This window comes from Symphalangus syndactylus, chromosome 19, assembly GCF_028878055.3.
Source record: "Symphalangus syndactylus isolate Jambi chromosome 19, NHGRI_mSymSyn1-v2.1_pri, whole genome shotgun sequence".
Lineage (NCBI taxonomy): Eukaryota > Metazoa > Chordata > Mammalia > Primates > Hylobatidae > Symphalangus > Symphalangus syndactylus.
In genome coordinates, this window is record NC_072434.2 from 60871961 (window position 1) to 60892449 (window position 20489).

At 36.2% G+C, this 20489-nt stretch overlaps 1 protein-coding gene across 1 annotated transcript in view; it reads right to left on the reverse strand.

Annotated features, from left to right (window-relative positions):
* USH2A (usherin) overlaps positions 1–20489 on the reverse strand; it is an 801829-nt gene that overhangs the window by 160127 nt on the left and 621213 nt on the right. The window contains exons 52-56 of the mRNA XM_055233796.2: positions 12710–12933; positions 9400–9604; positions 5476–5673; positions 4776–4930; positions 2571–2769 (exon numbers count right to left, since the gene is read on the reverse strand). Of these exons, the coding sequence (XP_055089771.1) occupies positions 2571–2769; positions 4776–4930; positions 5476–5673; positions 9400–9604; positions 12710–12933 (981 nt within the window). The remainder of the gene's footprint in view (positions 1–2570; positions 2770–4775; positions 4931–5475; positions 5674–9399; positions 9605–12709; positions 12934–20489) is intronic.

Consider the following 20489-nt stretch of genomic DNA (forward strand, 5'->3'; position numbering starts at 1 on the left):
TTAGAGAAAAATCTTTGCAATTATTTTATAATTAACGAGGCTATCAATCCTGTTGGTTTGAACATTTCAATTGAATTTGGTCTGTTGGTGTATAGATGCTGATTTCTAAAAAATGCAAACCAATGCAGTGGCAACAATTCAAAGCTGATGCTGGTTAAGTTGATAGATACTACAAGAAGAAATTTCTTTAGCCTTATATCTCAATTATTGTGAAACCTTTGCTGGTACAGTCTTAATGTGCCTAAACTTGGTTTTCAAAACCCTGTAATTAACATCTCATTGCTTACTCCAAGTGACTCATTTGATTTTTCACTACTGCATCCTGTATAGAGTTCTGTTTTCAGTTATTTCTTTTCTTGTTAGTCTTCCCTATACGTGAGAGGATCTTAGGAGCAGCAGTCTTGTTTTAGACCACTTAGTGTACTATCTGGAAAACTGCAAGCTGGCAATTCATTTTTGGGAGAATGAAATGATATTCTGATTTCCTTTCAGATAGAGGCAGTGAATGCCTTGGATACGCTGAGTAGGTCAGCTTTCTTCTTCATCTTTCAAATATGATTATTAAAAACATCTCTTACAAGGATGTGATGAGTGTCAGAGAAGTCAAAATGCAAACGTTTCTTTAAATGATAAAGCACCACATAGAAGTAAGGTTTTATTATGTAAAACACCATTATTTCAATCATTTGTGATGACTTCCACTTCAAGTAAAATGAGATAAAAGAAATAATTTTGATCATTCAAATATGAGGGCTTCTCCCAACCCCATTATCTTTTTTTTTTTTTTTTTTTTTTTTTTTTGAGACAGAGTCTTGTTCTGTTGCCCAGGCTGGAGTGCATTGGTGCAATCTCAGCTCACTGCAACCTCCGCCGCCCAGGTTCGAGTGATTATCCTGCCTCAGTCTCCAGAGTAGCTGGGATTACAGATGCACGCCACCACGCCCAACTAATTTTTGTATTTTTAGAAGAGACGAGGTTTTGCCATGTTGGCCAGGCTGGTCTCAAACTCCTGACCTCAGGTGATCCGGCTGCCTCGGCATCCCAAAGTGCTGAGATTACAGGCATGAGCCACCGCACCCAGCCTCAACACTATCATCACCGATTTAGCCCAGGATCTTGAGGTAAGGAATACAATGTGCCAGGCCACGAGTTGTATTAAGCACCTTCTGCAGGTTTACGGCCCTTTTGGAAAAATACTGGAGATTTTGTCAATGAATGCTGGCTTATGTGTTAGGGAATTGTGGCATTTAAGAGTGAAAAGTGATGAATTTATTTTGCCACCCTGTGTAAGTGTAACCTGTGTCTCTTAGGAAAAATCAGTCACATTTTTCCAAGGCCCTTCTGCACTTTTCTGTGAATTTCATTATCTGTGCTATCAACACCCCTTGCAAAAAGTGCAGTGCAATGGAAGGAGGTCCTCCACTCGGGAAGTCTTGGAAGGAGGTGGCTGACAATGGGAAAAAAGGGAAAGTTTATACAATCTTGCCCATGGTCTTAGAATTTAAACTTAACAGGGTTGTTTGGGATGATTCAGTAGACTCGAATAATGAACTAAATTACTTAACTTCTCAAAGTATTCTTTTCTGTAAAATGAAGGTAGTAATTCACTCTACGTCTTAGGTTGGTGATGGAGAATTAAATTGCATAGTGCATGCAAAGTGCTTAGGACAGCATCTGGCACATATTAAATTCATTTCTTCCCCCAAAATTTATTTAGCTCCTATTAATGTGTTCAGGAGTATAAGTGCTAGAGGTACAACACTGAACAAGTAGATAAGGTTCCTGCTCTCTTGGAGCCTACATTCAAGTGTGGAGAGACATAAAAAGACAAAAAACAAACACTAAAATATCAGGCAGTGAGAGGTCTACGATGAAAATAAAACAAAGTGATGTGGTGGTGTGTTAGAGAAGCTATTTGACCAAGTAAGTCAGAAAATGCTTCTCTTCCCTTCAGAAGTGTCATTTAAGCTAAAACCAGTTAATTATTATTATAATCACTACTAGCAATTATCTAACATATCATTGTACTGTACTAATAGTATATTATTAAAGCTAATGATAATAAACATTATAATAAATTTAAAAACACAATTGCTATTAACATTCCTAATACTAACAAACAGTCACAATGACTCCACTGTCAACTAGTCCTGTGTATTAATTATCCACTTGATAGACAAATGTTAACCTCTGGCTGATTTTCCCCTGCCTTCCAGTATATTCTTGGCTATCCTAGTCCCATTAACTATGAGTATATCCTTGGGGAATGAAAATGCATCTTACTGTTTGTTTGAAAAAAAAAAGTTAATACTGATGCAAAAACCCTTCACATAATGCATATCAAGGCCAAATATAAATTATTTCTGAAGTTATCTGCTGTTGTGGCGTATTGCTGCCAGTGTGGGCTCTTCTATTAGCATGGATAAGTGGGACCTGACCATATGTCAAGAGAACACGTCCTTTTGAAGTGACCTCATATATCAAACACACACCCCTGGGATGCTTTGCCCCCCTAACCACAATGACAGACTCTTCCAGTAGGATTCCTTTTTTTTTGTTGTTTTTTTCACCTGTGACCGTATGCTGTCTCCTGTCAGAGGTGTCAGTGTGGATGAGACCTTTCCCAACCTGCCTGATCTGGTACTCTTTAATGACGCCGTTTGGTTTCTCAGGGACACTCCAGCTCAGATGCAGAGCCTCTGCACTTAGGGCTGTGATGCTTGGTGGCAGGATGCTCTCCGGAACTCCTTGGGTAGTAGCTGCAACTACCTGAAGACATAGGAATTAAGCAGCAATTTATTGTAATAGTACACTAGCTATCCTGATCAATGAGAATGTCACTTTTGTTTTAAAATGTTGTTGTCTGGCCTGGCATATCATTAGCAGGGGCTTGGAGAAGCAGTTCCCTTTTTTTCATTTTTTTCCCTCCCAACCTATTTAAACAATGAAATCTGACCTTGAATATATTACATAAGTCTCACACTACCATTTATTACAACAGGTTCAACAACAATTTTGACGGCAGAGTGCAGCCCTCAGTGTTTAAATAAGTAAAATCTGGCTGGCAGACTGTCTTACTAGAGAACTCTTGATAACTCTCTTCCATATGGCCCATCAGTGTCTTTGCATTTTAACAGCCTGATTTCGTACATTTTAAGCACCAGTAAATATGGAGCAAAAGCCACATCTGAACTTGCTTGCATATAATATGCTTTGAACAAAATAAATGGGCAGACATTTCGGTACTCTTCCCATGATACCTAGGATGACTTTATAGTGTCTGCACCAACTTTCTACAGAAAGAAACAAGTGAGAAGAAAAAAATAAATATATCAAGCAATTATTTAGTCAATATTGTCAAAACATAGTTTTGGACAAAAATTGGCTTTTTTCATAGAATTAACTTTTTTCACTTTGTAAACAATTGTTTTGCATGTAGCAGGCATGAGGTGTGCCTATGCAAAAAGCATGGAATTGTTCTAGGACTAATAACTTTCGACTGGGCCAATCAGCTGCCATCTATCTAAATGGTGGCTCACTCAGAAAGGTTTCTAGAAGTCTGTTGAACAAAATGTTGCATTCTTGCGCTGTGGCTGAGCAGTGTGGCTGAATGTTTCATTTGGATGGCTCTTGCACAGTGTGCAAAGACGTTGCTCTTCTAAAGTTTTAAGCATATGAAAAGAATCAGAGCTACTCTATGTAAGTTTGCTTCCTCCTGGGCTTCCTCTGTCGAGGCTGGCTTCTATGAAATGTCCCTTTCTTTATTTTCCTCCCACATTGTTTGATTGGTTATTTCCAGTCTTCTTCGTGGGCTTTTCTTTCTTTTTCATTTGGTAGCATTCACCAGTGCTCATCATCCACAATATTCCACATTTGTGCCTCTCTATTCTCCTCCCATGTCCATATTTATACTCATTACTTCGACTTCCCACACAGATCTTTCTAGAAACTTCAGTCACTTCTCAATCTGGTTTCTGACCAGATATTTTCACATAAAGTGTCAAGTACTATCTGCTTCCACCACCCTGCTATCTGATCCTTCTCTTTAAATATATTTTTTACAAAACTTAACAAAACAGAATCCTATTCTTTTACCTTCAACATTTTTCTCTTTTTTAAAAAGTTGCTTGCAGAATAGCACCATGATCCACAAATTACTCAAGCAGAGATTTGAAAATATCTATGACTCTTTCCTTTTATTTCTGTAAATATAATTGAGTACCAAGTTGTGTAGATTTTATCCCCCACATCTGTTGTATCGTTCTGTATTCTCGGTTCTGACCTCTGCTGCCTAAATTCAGGTCTTCATTATTTCTTGACAAGGCTATAGCAGAAGGCTTGGAACAATTTTGCTTTCCGTGATGGGCTCTTTTGCCCTTTTCTTCATTTTTCAAAATCAGACAATTTTTGTTCATATCATATTTAAAAAGAAACCTTCTTTAACTGAATAATGATTTGGACATTTTTATAGATTTATAGATTACCTAAAATTGGTTGGTGAGGAAAGGATGTGGAAGAAAAGATGGTACTGCTTCGAGATTTCACTTGTGTTTCATTAACACAAGATTGATATTTGGATAAATCTCCCTTGTAATGATCTCTCCATCCAGGCATAGGTATTAGCACTCTGTTAAGGTGACATATGAACACCCTACTTAACACTACATTGAGGAGGTGCATTGTTTTCTTCAATGGAAAAAGCAGTCACAACCTGGATGTTCAGATAATCTTCACACCGAACCCCTTTTCCCAGAGTTTAGGCAAACTCCTCTTACCTTGCTACTGGTGGCACAGCCAGCAACCGTGCAAGCTTTCAGCTGATATGAATATTCCTGAAATGGTTGAATTCCCTCTCTATCAGAGAAACTCAGTGATGTTCCCCGAAAACGTTCAATTCCATTTCGAAGAAGAATGTAGTAAATAATGGGACCTAAAAGAAGCAGAAAAATGACTGCATTTGAGTGTCATATCATTTTAACTATTTGCAAACAACTTAACAAGTCTTAGTGTTTGGAAGAAATGCGATACTATGGCTTTATTTAATTTTAATTTCCTATTATATTGCTATCTCAAGCAGTTCCTAATTATACTATTATGGAGGAGATGGATTTTTGACATAAATGATCAAAGAGTCATTTGTGTTTATTTCCTTTCACTATGAAACAAATTTACTTTCAATATTAAAACTCTTTCCCCTTCTCTGAATATGCCTTGCTTATTTTGAAAGCTGCTCAGATACATTCTGGGATTCAAGGAACTTTTACTTCTATTTTATTTATTTATTTAGGCTAAAAATTTACGATGGCTACACCACAAAGTGAGTGATTAGTTGGCACATAATTACAGTTCCCTTTATTAGAACATACTTTTCTAGTGGTTAGATGCATAGGGCAATTAAATGTAGATTATACTCATTTCAATTTTCTTATGAGTTTATGGGATTTTGTTATTTGTATTTTAAAGGTATCTCAATACCATTTGATTGTATAGGTTTTCTCCAGTTTAAGACAATTGTATCTTCAAGATTGTCTATTTTGGTCCACGTAGGGGGACTCACTCCTTGAGGTACATCTTCTTTTGTTCTGGCTCTCACAGCTTTGCTGAGTCCTCGCCCATAGCTGTTCCAGGCAGAAATCCTGTACTCATATGTCATGTAGGGCTTGAGGTTCACATCTGGAAAGAGAAAAAATAGACAGGGAGGTTTCTCTTATTTTTATTTTTTAACCGTCTTATTAAAAGTGAGTATCAAAAACTCTATAGACATTTAAAAATAAATGTTTAATGCTCTAAACCCTTTTATATAAATAAAACTCTAATATCTTTATTTTCTAAATATAAGTAACATTTAAAGTGTTTATTAGATGCAGGGATATGGAATTGCACAAAATAGAATTCCCTGTTTCTGAGCAGAGAAAGAGGGATATATTAAATACATGAAAAATAAAAGCACTGGAATCATGTATAATAAGATTTAATGCTTCACAAATTCATGTACTTTTGATTCCTACATGAGAAAGGTTTGGTAACATTCTTTTATAGTTTTAGTATCATAAAACTTACAAATTATTACTTTCTGTTACTTTGTTAATATTACTTAAAAATTTTAAATCATATGGATTATAATGTTGTTACAACACACAGGATTTGAAACTTAGTTTATCATGGTACCATGTTAGTGAATAAAAATGAAAGCATACTCTGCTATCTAGTTCCTTCCCTCTTCCACAAAAGCCAGAACTGAAAACCAAAATACAAACCAACCAACTTTATTAAAACAATAAAACCAAAACTGCTGAGCTTTTCAAACTGGTAAAAATTGTATTAGATGAACACTCATGGGATTCAGTTGTGTCCCCAAAGTCTTAGTTCCATTTAAGCTTTAATAACTTCGGAAATACCAATGCTACACATTTCCCCCGAAAAACTTACTTGAAAGTTAAATTATTTAAATTTATTTTCCATGTCTCTAATTTGATGAATTTTGAGTATGTATGTATGTATTTTTGTGTGGTAGCTTCTGGATGACTCTTTCTCAGATTGAGCATCAGAAAAGGAGGCCTTTCTCCTTGGCTGCCTGGCCACCTGCTCATCTCCATTGGACATGGAGTTAATTTTAAGTCCCTATGCTTGGATTAATTGAGAGACATTCTCCTTATATACATCTCCTTACAATAAACCCTTCCCTGCCCACTGTATAGAATTAATATGAAAATAAAATGCAATAAATTATGGGGCAGAACTTCATAAAATGCAGATTGCTCTACAAATGTAAAGCATTATCTTCTTTTTCCATTTTTTCTGCTCAGAGGGTATCTGCCACTTGTTGCCTGTGATGGCTACCATGAGTCCCCAGTTCTCCCTTCCATCCTGGTCAGAGGCCTCCTGATTAGAAAACCACATTTGCCAGTTTTCTTTGTAGCTTGTAGTGGTCACATGACTCAGATCTCAATACTTGAAGGAGTATAGAAAGACATGGACAACTTCTACATCATTTTTTAAAGAGAAAATTGCATACCTTTGGTTGCCATTCTGGATTCTGGATCCCTGAATGACCTTGTGTGATTCAGTTGCCTAGACCATCTACCTACCCTCAGATGGTCAATATGTTTTACATTTCTGCTACAGCAAATTAAACTACTTATTGGTAATGACTGTTATTCTGTATCCTCAAGCCCACATTACCATTTCAAATCTCATTTGCTGCTTCCTTCTTTCTTCATATAGGGTTGAAATCCCAATGAAAATTATTGTTTGTCATCATAGCTGCTAGTCCTAATGTAGTGACTAGTTATTAGTAGGTATTTAATAAATATGTTTTGATAAATAAATGATTGCATAAATGAATAAATTTTTGTCAGCACTGGTGTCAGCTTTCAAGTGTAAGTTTCTAAAAGAGTCTGACTTAGTCTAAATTATTCTCAATGGAATTATCATAGCACCACTTGTGTGCTGAACATCTTTCATGAAAAAGAACAGTTTGTTATTTTTCATATTCAATTTATAGTATTTTCTGCAGGCAAAGCAATCTGAAATATGGATTTTAAAAGCCCTCATAACATTATATCAGTAGGTGGAAACATCTATTCATTTCTGGAGAGGGCTATTGCAAGTATGTATTAAAAGCCCTTCAAAATCTTGATCTTGATTACAAGGGGCAGATAAAAGTAGAGAACTCTCTTAGATGGAAACTCAATAATTTTAAAATGAAAGTCCATGACTTAAATCTATAACTGGGACTGGGAACATGATAGAAGGTTGGACAAATTGTCCTCTATCTGAGGCCTCTCCTAATTAAATTCATTCCAAGGAATATTTTTTTGTTTGTATAGTATTCTAAATCCAAATAATGAGGCAAAGGTAAACAAAAATGCCCTATTCATAAGAATGTTTCAACCTAATAGAAGAGCTGGAACAAGTGTCCAAATCCATATGACACATGAGAAAGCTAGTGAGCTTTGTGAACAATGTGCCATAGCAGCACAGGGACTGCACTGAGGACATGAGTCTTGACCTAGGCCTTGAGTAGGATGATAAAGGAGGACATTTCAGGTGGAAGAACAGCTTGAAGTGCATTTGGAGCACTCTGAAGGGAGCTCCTACACCACGTGGAGTCTTCAAAATCTGTCCCTTCTGATGATGGCATTATTTGAATATGTTTCTTTCTCATGGTGAGTAACTTTTACAGATCTGACCCTCAGTTTCCTTATCTGTTAAATGATCATATTTATATGATTGCCTTGTTGGTATCTGAGATGAGGTTTTAAAGTACCTAGTATAGATGTATACCTAATGTAAATGACAAGTTAATGGGTGCAGCACAACAACATGGCACATGTATACATGTAACAAACCTGCACATTGTGCACATGTACCCTAGAACTTAAAGTATAATAAAAAAAAGTACCTAGTATAACATTGAGACTAAATAATGTTCTATCAACCTTATCTCTGTTCCTTTCTTCCCTTCCTAGTCTTCCTCCTCTTATCTTAGTAGCCTACCTTACTTTCTGCACTCTTGAGGTTAGCCATTATTGCCCCTTGGTTGAGTAAAGCACTATGATGATTCATGATAGAATAGAGCAATGTTTTGCTTGTTTATGTAACCTTAGCTTGCTCAAATTATGTCACTTAAATGGATTCTATTGAATCAAGATGATAGATGATATATACACACACACATACACGCACACACACACACAAACTTGATTTTTCAAAAAACAAGAACACATTTTGTAGGGACTTAAGTAAATGGATAAGTAATACAAATTTAATTGATGGCAGAACAATTTTAGAGATAATTCTGAACTTAACAGTGTTTCTCACTCAGCTCAGCCAACACTAAGCATCACCATTTTGGACTAATTCAGCAGGGCCAAGATGGTACATAGAAATTAATATTTACAATAACTGCAAAGGTTATTGTTTTCGAGATGACCAGCCATCTTGGAAAAACGTCATGCTTGGGTTTACCTCGTCCTCAGAATAGCACTGTTAGATTTTATTATTAATCAGACAGGTTCATCCTTCTTTCCACTTGAGAATATAGCAATATTCATTCAATGCATTCAGTGAAAGCTGCATTGTAGCTTTTGAAAAAGAAAATTGGATTTATTGTAAATTAACTGGATATAGCAGTAAAGGTCACAGATATCTCCACAGATTTACCTTAATATGGAATACAACCTTGTTTAAATAGACTTTAACACATTTTAAACTACTGACTTTGAATACATCCAGATTATGCCTTTAATTAACTTGTAACTAGCTGGCCTCAAAGTATGATGGAATGTATTGATATCGGCTTAAGGAGAGTTGATGTCAGAGTGAAATAAATCTGCATTTTCAGCAGCTTCTCACTAACCCCATTAAGCCGTGGGCAGACAGCTTGCTTTCTGTTACCTGTGTAAGAGTACGTGTTTACACTCCCTGTATGAATGGTTTCTTCCGCAGATGAACACATTTCTTCAATTGATGCCTTCCCTGTGGAATTGTGAGATCCTCTTATCACAGTGCAAATGTGGCTGGTAAAGTTGAAGTCACACCTGCCACAATGTGCTGTGGCTTCCATAGATGCTGGGCAGAGGGTCCTGCACTCTTTGGTTTCCTGAGTCAAGTGGTAGGGGTGAGAGAGAGAGGGGTATTTAAAAATTTCATTTAGACATACATAGGGTAGGCTTTTGTGACTTTCAAATGAAATTTTTCCTCAACTTACTTGATGAATGAATATTTCAAAATTTATAAAAAGAAATGAAGGCATTTTGTATACTAGAAAGAACAATGACTTTGAAATGACACAGATTGAGATTAAAATTTCAGTTTTGCAACTTCCCAGCTCTGTAACCTTGAGCAAGTCACTTATGTTTTCAAAACCTCAGCTTCTTCAGTGGGGAAAATGGAGACAAAAGTTACCACCAAGGTTTGTTGTGTGACTCAAATGAGATAACACCAATAAGTCTTTAAACTTAGTATGCACACTACAAATATTTTATTTTTGCTATTTGATACTTTCCTATGGAATTTTAAAGAAAGTGATATTTGCGAATTTATACTTCCTGTGTTGTTAGGGAAGTTGGTCCCATTAGAAGTATTACTGATCCAAATTTTTAAAAATATAAATGTTTCATGAACTGTCATTATAATTACAATTATTTATGCTTATAAACATTTTCTTTGACAAATCTCCAGGCTTTTTATGGCTTTTATAAGTACCACTTTGTTTTAATCCAAGGAAATTAAATACTTAATCATCCCACATTACAGGAGCTATAAATAAGGTAATAGTTTTATCATGTGGGGATCTACTTTGCCTTTCCTTTATATAAGTAGCATAATGTATTTAGAATACTTTTTGCTATTAAAATTGATCTCCATTCAACCTCTCTCTTACATAAAATAAGTTGAATTATTCTTACCAAGTTGCTCAAAATAATAAATTCAAAAATATATAGTGGGTCTAGGCACAGTGGCTCATGCCTATAATCCCAACACTTTGGGAGGCGGAGGTGGGTGGATCACTTGAGGTCAGGATTTCGAGACCAACCTGGTCAACATGGCGAAACCCTGCCACTACTAAAAACACAAAAATTAGCTGGGCTTGGTGGCACACACCTGTAATCCCAGCTACTTGGCAGGTTGAGGGAGGAAAATCACTTGAACCCAGGAGGTAGAGGTTGCAGTGAGCCAAGATGACACTATATAAATAGAATCCCACTATATATATATATGTGTGTGTGTGTGTGTGTGTCTATCTATCTATCTATCCTCTAAAAGCCCAACTAAATGACAGTAAAATAATGGTTTACATGTTGAAAGTCTAAGAAAAAGGGAAGGAAAATAATACACACAAGACAGTGCATACCTTTTTGGAAGCTGGAAAGTAGATGAATGTGGCAGAGACAATGCAACGTGCTCAGTGATGTCCATGTGTCCCTTTTCTCTCTGGGAACATGGGATGTTGAAACCTGGCTGCAGTAGGAGAAGCCACCTGACTAGATATGTCTGTGTGACTAGTACATAGAAAGGATGTACTCTATATCCAGGTATGAACTTTCTGTGTGCAATTGTCCCCTTTTGCACCTTTTCCATTATGATCCAAGGGCTGCGTGAAGCATCACAAGATGGAAGGGGCTTCGGTTCTAGAGATGTTACTTGGAAGACAACTGCCTAACTCATAATGAATTGAAATGTAAAAAAAAAAAACTTTTCTAAGAGAGTGGATCCTAAATGCTCTCATCACAAAAAAAGAAAACAAATGCAAAAAGAAACCATCCTAACTTCCACATAGAGGTTCATTGTCATGAAATTTTAGAGGAGCAGGATAAAGAGAACATCTTCAAGAGCTTTCATGGAAAAGAAACATGGTTACCAACAAAGAGATAGGAATCAAAATATTAATGGAAGCTTAAAACATGCAGAAATGCCTCAAAATTCTGAGTAGACATAATTTTTAACCTGGAACTGTATATCAAACCAAACTATCAATCCCATTGGAGGGTAAAATAATAGTATTTTTATACATTAAGCTCTCAAAAAATTTACCCTCCAAGAAGATAATTCTCCAAATGGAATGAAACTTGGAATCCAAAAAAAAAAAAAAAAAAAAACAGGGGAATCAACACAGGAAAGAGGTACAAGGAATTCCTGAGTTGATAGCTTAGGGAAGACCTAATGGGCCAGCTATGCAAAAATCCCATGGTGATCCATTCCAGATTGGAACAGGATATAAATGTCTCCAGGTGGTAGGTGTTCAGAAAACAAAATGAAACCTATAGACTGAACATTATTATGTATAACACACTACTTGATTCAGCATGGAGAAATATTGTCCTCATTAGAATGATTTAACCAATCTTATGTATTATCTTAATCATTCATTGATACAAAGTGCTTGCAGGGCTTCTAACAATCTCATGAGTTATTTTACATCCCAAAGCATACAAAGTGTATGTGGTCCACACAAGGACTGTGTAGTTGCCTCATTGAACAAGGGTCCTTCCATTGTCTGTGACCAAGACACCCATTTTTAGTGGTCTTATAATGACAAACTACTACAGAACACGGTAGCATGTTTGTTTTTAAAGTGTTCATGGTCCTTTCCTTAAATTGATAGGTTTCTGGTATCCTGGGTCAAGTTTAATACCCACATACACGACATGGCTGTGTACAAACCATCACCATATAAAAACATAAGTGATTACACCCAGAAGCCTATTCATTCACTTTTGACACAGGCATTTGCTCATCTTGCATTGTCCAAGGGAATATGATATAAATGCAACTAAGCGAATTTGCTGGATCTAAGGTCTCTATCAAAGGAAAGTGGTGGATGATGGCTGGCGGGCTAGGGAGAAGAAGCGGGAATTTCCTCCTGTCTCCATCCACAGTGCTCCCAGGCATGAAATGGCACCATGCAGAGGCCCCAGACGACCTGTGCTGGCTCTTTCAGCGGCACACAGACTTTCAGTCCTGCACTAATCTGAAGTGCTGGGTAAAGCTTCCCTGAGAACAGCTAATCATTATTAATTCCTTTAGAATTCATTGCAATAACATCAATCATAGCGAACTCATTCGGTATTAATATGGATGTAATGTGAAAATGAATAATGCACACAGGAGTTTTTATATTCCTATTTTAGAAAAATAGTTATGAACAATGTATTTCTCTCTCCATTGTCAAATCAGTGCCTCCGAGAGCTTTTCTATCAATTACCTTCATCATCATTCCAGTTGAAATCTTGTCAGAGCAAACATATTTCAAAGGATTATATCCAACTCCATTACAGCATTTCTGGCTCTTTGGAATAAGTTCAGTCTCACAGCATTTTACTGGCACCGGGTCATTCTTTTTAACATGTGCTTTAGACTCTCCACTGGAAGCTGAGCAGCATATGGTATCTGACATATTCACATAATCCTGCCCACAACAGAACATCCCTGCAACAATAAAATGTTATATATGAATATGAAATAGAAAAAGGGAAGAAAACTGAGGCTGCTATAAAGTTTGGTATAAAAATGTCAGACTCAGGCAGTTGCTGAAATGGTGCAATACCTAAGGTAGCATTTCCCTACCAAGGTGATTTAAATGTGCAGTGAGGGTCCTTCTTACCAAGAGCACTAGACGCTAATTAGGAAAAGAACACACAAGAGGAAGTGTTCGAAAATCATTCAGCTGGGCCAAACTTCTCTCATGCTCCATAAAAAGAGATAGGATTTCTGTCATGAAAACTGCCTGCGCATTTTGTGATGATAACATCTTGTTGCAGAGGAAGGTTAGTTAAACTATAGGGACTCTGAGAAAGCTCTAGAAATTCATAAGGGAGAAAAGGTCACCCAAGTACTCTGGGATAAGAGCCCAGGCAGAATGGAAAGGTAGCACCATCCTAGAACCGGAAGCCCTACGTGAGAAGCAGTGAAAGTTTTGGCTTAGCTTTATTTAGGGTACAAATATTTGTTTCTTGTGAATTTAGCTGCAATGGTGACCGTTTTTCTTCATGAGATGGATTTGGTATTTATTTAAAATCAGCTGAGCATGTTCACTGATCAGGTGCACTAATCAGCCACTAGTTTTTGAGCCACACTCTGTTCTAGACCCATCACAGACATAGGTGACAGGCTGGGGGCAGCGGCAGAAAGACCTTGTAGAGAGGATCACTGATCCCCGCATCTAAATGAAAGACACATGTACCTGAGATACCAGATAGACATTTTCTCCCACCAAATTCAGTTTAATTGCCTGCGTTTGCATCATTTAGATATTGCCATCGAAGAGAAATGGCAGAAATTTTAACATTGAAGCAGGAAGAAATTAACACTACTCTAGAGACAGATCAAGCTAGAAATCAAGGTGCCTATACTGCATGTCACAGTGTTTTTATATTAGAATTTATATCCAGTTATATAGCAGCACAATGTGATGAATGATTTATTTTAATTGGAATTTTGTTTGTTTATTATTAGTTCCGACTGATAACATAAAGAACCTCAAATTCAAAGTGCCCTGGGGTCCTGAATTGTTTAATCTGGTCCTGTGTAAACATCTACATTATTAAAGACATTCAAATAATAGATCAAAAGTGCTTTTCAAAAAATCATTGGAAGTAGACATTGGTTTGGCACATGCCTTAAGAAAGATGTTTATCCACACATGACTCCAAAGAACCCTCTCATTCATCTTTTTATTTACAAAAGTCTCCAATGTTAAAAACTCTTATTTATGATTAATGGTATACACTGATCCTAACAGAGTTTTGGCATACCATTTTTATCTAATGTGATAACTCTTCGCAGTAATTGGTTTAAAAATTAACTGCTATATTTACAATTTTAGTTGTTTTAACATTTCCAGGAAAAGTTATCTCAAATAAATACACAGAGCAGGCCTCATTTTAGTCTGAGTCTTGATTATGGTGGGCATATATGTGTGTATGTTCAAGTATACACACACACAAATACACATATTTATGTGTGTGTAGATATGTATGTATGTATATGTATGTGTATATATACATGCACAAATACATATAAATATATACATACATGAGTGTACACACACACACATAAACTAAAAAGAAAAATCCGTAGCTTCAAGTTTTATATTGTTTGGGCATTTTTCTGCCCCTTCTGATTAGACATTTAAATACAACCATGGATCTTTCACTGTTAATTTTTTCTCTGGCAGTTTTCATAAGACAATTCATGTTTCTCTTTTAAAGAGCAATCAAAATTTGAAAACTGGCCCTTTAGGGAGTGGAATATATTCTCCCCCTCCCATTCCCAAATTACTTCATGGTTTCACTGTGCTTTAAGTATAAAATAAAAATGCAGACATTGACCTAATTTGAAATTCCTAATCAGTCATCTGATCACTCTGAGGGACTTCTGACAGGTCAACTAAAATTTTGATAATGAACAGTTTTTAAACTGGAAAAAAAAGATGCCTTCTTTCACCAAGAGCTTCATCTTTGTATTACTGAATTGAAATTTTCAGCCAAGATTTCACTCACATAACAAGAAGTGACTCCCTTTCTAGTTTCCTTGGTAAACCATTACTTCTTTAATTATTATCAACCTTGTTCCAGTGTGATAAATTGCTAATTACTTAATACCCTAATCAGCGTTCATTCTTTGCACAGATAAACTGTGACAGTGCCATTAATTTAAATAGTAATTTCACTTAATGGCCAGAACGGCACACCAGATTTTTATGCAGCATTTTCTGAAGACTGCATCCATCACTGCAATATTCTGACATAAAGATGTCTGACGTGCACTAACTCACTTAGGGAGAGCAGATGTTGCGGAGCAGAGTTTGGTAGTAATTCCCATAGTGCATCACTTCAGCATGAATGAGCTGCAAATTCAGAGACAGACAATCTTCCGAAACTACATTGCAATAACTTTTCACCCCTACCTAATTTATCACATGTAGCACTTGACTTTTGAACTTTGACACGCGGAATGCACAATTTTAAATATGCCCAAAGAAAAACAAAATAGGTCATGCATTATTGATGGATTGGTCCATTCTTCCAGAGCCTCTTCATTAAATTTGTACGAAGGTGGAGCATGTCTTTGAACAAGATGCAGATGTTATTAAAGTGGTACAGTACACATTAAACTAGTATATATTTATTTTTCAGATGAAAAAGAATATATTGTCTTTCTAAACTGTATATATATATATATATATATCTCCAGTGGTTTCCATTGATTGGACACAACTGAGAAAATACTGGAGGAAAAAATTTTTACTCACAATATTATTAATACTTCAAATATGTTACCAATGCTTATTTCATATCTATGTCTAAAAAGAAAATCATTTATAAACATATCTGTTGGATGAATTTCTAAATAGTTAAGACTGCAAAACTGGGATTCCATTTTTTTTTAAAGAAGACCAAGAATTATGTATCATGCCTTTGAGATAAAAATAGTATAGTAGTAAAATCCAGTCTGGAATATGACAAATCATTGTGAAACTCTGAGATTGTTCATGGGGAACAAATTTTAAGCCAAGGGATATTTTAGGCCTAGAAGAAAAAAAAAGGTTTGTGATTAGTCATCCTTAGGACAAATGTATAACATTTGTGGCAGAGCATGAAAGAAAAGAAATTCACACTTGTCTTCACCAGTAGATGGCTCTGTGACTACCACCACAAAACAGAGGGTAGAGTAAAAATGCTCCCCAAATCACTGGATACATTTTATAGCACTAATATATTACACTTTCCAAAAAAAATCATTCTGTTTTATGGAAATCTTCCAGGGAAATGTTTTTTCAATGCCACCCTTACACCGTAGACTTCTGTGATTATACTTCCCTCTGCAAAATTCCCAAATTCCCATCTTATGAAACAAACAGTGATAGTCATTTGTTCTACTGAAGTCAGAGTCCAGGACATGAAAACTCAGTCTTGTATTCTGAAACAATTTCAACTCAGAGTTTCACATCAAAGGCCGCATGGACAAAATTTATAATATAAATAAGTCAATATATTCCAAAGTCATCTCATGATGAGTTTCCCATGGCTAATAGAAAAATATGTCCTCTTTGAATGAAACAGAGGTTTTAATTTTCACCTTTTCATACTAAGGGATATAATCAAGTCCAATCCAAGATTAATGGCATAAATGATAAAGCTATATAAGCAAACACTAATAAAAAAATGAGTAATAAATAGGTTTAAAATCTATTCAATGAAAATGGCTAAGAATACATATCCACTGAAATGATGCGCACGACTTTCATCCCGAGATACCTGTATAACACTTCTACACAATGCATCTGCCCAGAGAGAGCACTAAAAACATAAACGCCACCCCAGCACTTCTGTTCCAACAGCATCTGTTAATTCACTCCATTTATAAAATACATATTGACAAAGACAACTGAACTGGGACCAGGGAGATTTGATTTGGTGTGAGAAAGTCAATTCAATGTGATTTTGTTAAAGGGCTCCTGCAGGCAAATAAAAGAGTTTAAGTAATAAAGTACATAAAGAGATGTTTTACGAGCCAGCCCGGTCTCGTGGCAGGCACACAATGCCAGGCAGCGAGCGAGGCCAGGCTGAGGAACGATATTATGAGATCCAAACCCTTATGTAGCAGGTATGCTGTTTGTTGCTAGGTTGAGGAGAAAAAGGGCCATATGGATATTCTGGAAGGTCATTAAGGTCACAGTCATTAGGGGCTACAGGAATGAATGGCAGCAGAGAGAGGAAAAATACATGCGGAATCTCTTTTCAGTGCAACCTGCAGGAAGGAAGGTCAAGAGAATAAAAAGAGATTTTTTTCCCTTTGTAAAACTATTATTCCGTCAGTCCACTATGATGATCAGAGTTGGCAGAGCTGTAGAATGCCATGATAAACTCTAGAGCTTATCTTGATTCACAGGAGTTGAGGGCTGTCACCATTTGTGTAAGAAATGTTTGACTGGCATGCTACATCATCTTGAAGTAAATAAAGAAGTGATTCTGAAATTTGAGTTCATGGATGGAGTTCAAGGGTGGATAAAATTACAGGCAAATTTTTGTGTGTATTCTATGCACTATTAATCAGAGTGAGGGTTTGTAACTTTCAAAAGATTCGAAAGGAAAACAAGTTAAGAACCACTGTCCTAGTGGACAGTAACCTCCATTCCACTTCTTAGAACAGATGTATTTTACTTTATGCCAGTGGTGTTCTGACTTCTCTTTCCTTCTCTTTTGCATTTGTTCTGCCACCTAAATTTAATCTTAAACTACAGTTCTTATCATCATATTGACTCTTCCCTGAGTGCTAAATAATGTTCAAATCCTTTTGCCTACTCAGATTTATCTCCTTTCTTCCTTACACAGGGTGTATACCTCCTGTAAACCAAATCACTCACTATTATTTGTGTTTTGCAGATTGCTAATTTCACAGTTTAGCTCAAGCCACACCTGCCAAAATCATACTCACTGTTTGAGATTCCAATCCAGTGGAACAACCCCCTTCATTACCTTGACTGGAGTGATCTCTCAGTCTTAAGAATATGCATGCATTCATCCCTCTCTTATGGCCTGTGTATATCCTTGTAGGCACTTTTCTCCTTGATTAGGTTGTAAGCTCTTGAGGATAAAAATGGAATCTTGGCCACTTTTACACTTGCAAAGTACCAAGAATGATATCCTGAATATGGTTACTACATAATATATATTTAACAAAGGACGGAGTATGGCAGTTGACTGATTCTTTTAAAAAGCTACAGAAGAAAAAGCACACTAAAATCAAATATTTTGCTGTCATTTTTAAACTCTGATGTATTAGGGTATACAGGAGGTAACACTTTTGCATCCTCCCTGCCACCTTGGTTCTATCTTTAATAGACCTGTTATTAGCTACTTCATCTAAAGGAGGAGGAGGTATTCAACTGGTTAGTCATAGTACAGGATAACTAATTAATTGCCATAATTTTCTAGTAGACATTACTATGACTTTAAGCAGTCGTTCTCAAATTATGGTCTCAGGATCCTTTTATATGCTTACAAATTATTGAGGACCCCAAATACCTTTTGTTTATATGGGTTTTACCTGTTGATATGTACTGTGTTAAAACTTACGGCAGAAATTTTTGAAATATTTATTTATTAATGCATTTAGACATAAAATAATAAATCTATAACATGCTAACATATTTATGAAAAATAAATGTTTTTCAAATAAAAATAGTGAGAAGAATGACATTGTGTTACATTTTTGCAAGCTTTTTAAATGTTTAGTTAAGAGAAGGAAATTTAATTTTCTTTCTGATTCTGCATTCGATCTGTTGCAAATCACGCCATGTAACATCTGAAAAGCTCTGCTGTACACATAGGAGAGAATGAGAGTTAAAAAGGCATATAGTAGTTTAGTATCACAGGCATACTTCATGTTATTGTGCTTTGATTTACTGCACTTTGCAGAGACTGCATTTTTTTACAAATTGAAGTTTTGTGGCCATCCTGCATCAAGAAGTCTATTGGTGCCAATTTTCCAATAGCATGTGTTTGCTTCGTGTCTCTGTCACATTTTGATGATTCTCACAATATTTTAAACTTTTTCATTATTATATTTGTTATATTTTTATATTTTTTATTTTTATATTTTATATTTATATTTGTGGTCAATGACCTTTGATGTTACTATAATTGTTTTAGCGTGTCATGAACCTTGCCCATATAAGATGGAAAGCTTAGTTGGTGAGTATCCTCTGTGTTCTGACTGCTTCACAGACCAGCCGTTCCTTTATCTTTCTCCCTCTCCTTGGGCCTTCCTATTCTCTGAGGCACAGCAATATTGAAATTAGGCCAGTTAATAACCTTACGATGGCCTCTAAGTGTTCACTTGAAAGGAAGAGTCTCATGTCTCTCACTTTAAATCAAAAGCTAGGAATGATTAGGCTTATTGAGGAAGGCATGTTGAAAGCCAAGATAGGCCAAAAACTAGACCTCTCATGCCTAACAGTTAGCCTAGTTATGAATGCAAAGGAACAGTTCTTGAAGAAAATCCAAATGCTCCACCTTCAACAGACCTTCTTCTCTTTTCTCTACCACTCCTTCTTGAACATATCTTTTCCCCTGGACAATATCTCTTTATTATATCTTATAAGGTATGTGAGAATGATGACCAATCTGGTGGGTCTTATGGCCTTCAACCATGGTCCAGGTAAGATTTCTATTTCACTTATCATTCAATTATTATGAATAAGTGAAACAGGCTTATTGCTGATGTGAAGACACTTTGAGTGGTATGGATAGAAGATCAAATCAGTCACAACAGTCCCTTAAGCCAAAGCCTAGTCCAGGCAAGGCTCTTACTCTCTTTAATTCTATGAAGGCTGAGAGAGGTGAGGAAGCTGCAGAAGAATAGTTGAAAGCTAACAGAAGTTGGTTCTTGAGGTTTAAGAAAAAAAGCCATCTTCATAACATAAAAGTGCAAGGTGAAGCAGCAAGTGCTGATGTAGAAACTGCTGCCTCAAGTTACCCAGAACACCTAAGTAAGATCATTGATGAAGGTGGCTACACTAAACAACAGATCTTCATTTTAGATGAAATAGCCTCATACTGGAAGAAGATGCCAACTAGAGCTTTCATAGGTAGAGAGAAAAAGTCAATGCCTGGTTTCAAAGTTTCAAAGGACAGGTTGACTCTCCTGCTGGGGGGCTAAAGCAGCTGGTGACTTTAAGTGGAAGCCCATGCTCATTGACCACTGCAAAAACTCTAGGGCCCTTAATAATTATGCTAAATCTATTCTGCCTGTGCTTGTAAATGGAACAAAAAGGCTGTATGATTACATATCTGTTTACAATATGGTTTACTATGTATTTTAAGCTCATTATTGAGACCTACTGCTCAGAAAAAAGATATTTCTTTTAAAATATTAATACTCACTGACAATGCATCTGGTCACCCAAGAGTTCTGATGGAAATAGACAAGAAAATTAATGTTTACATGCCTATTAACACAGCATAGGTCAAGCAGTCATT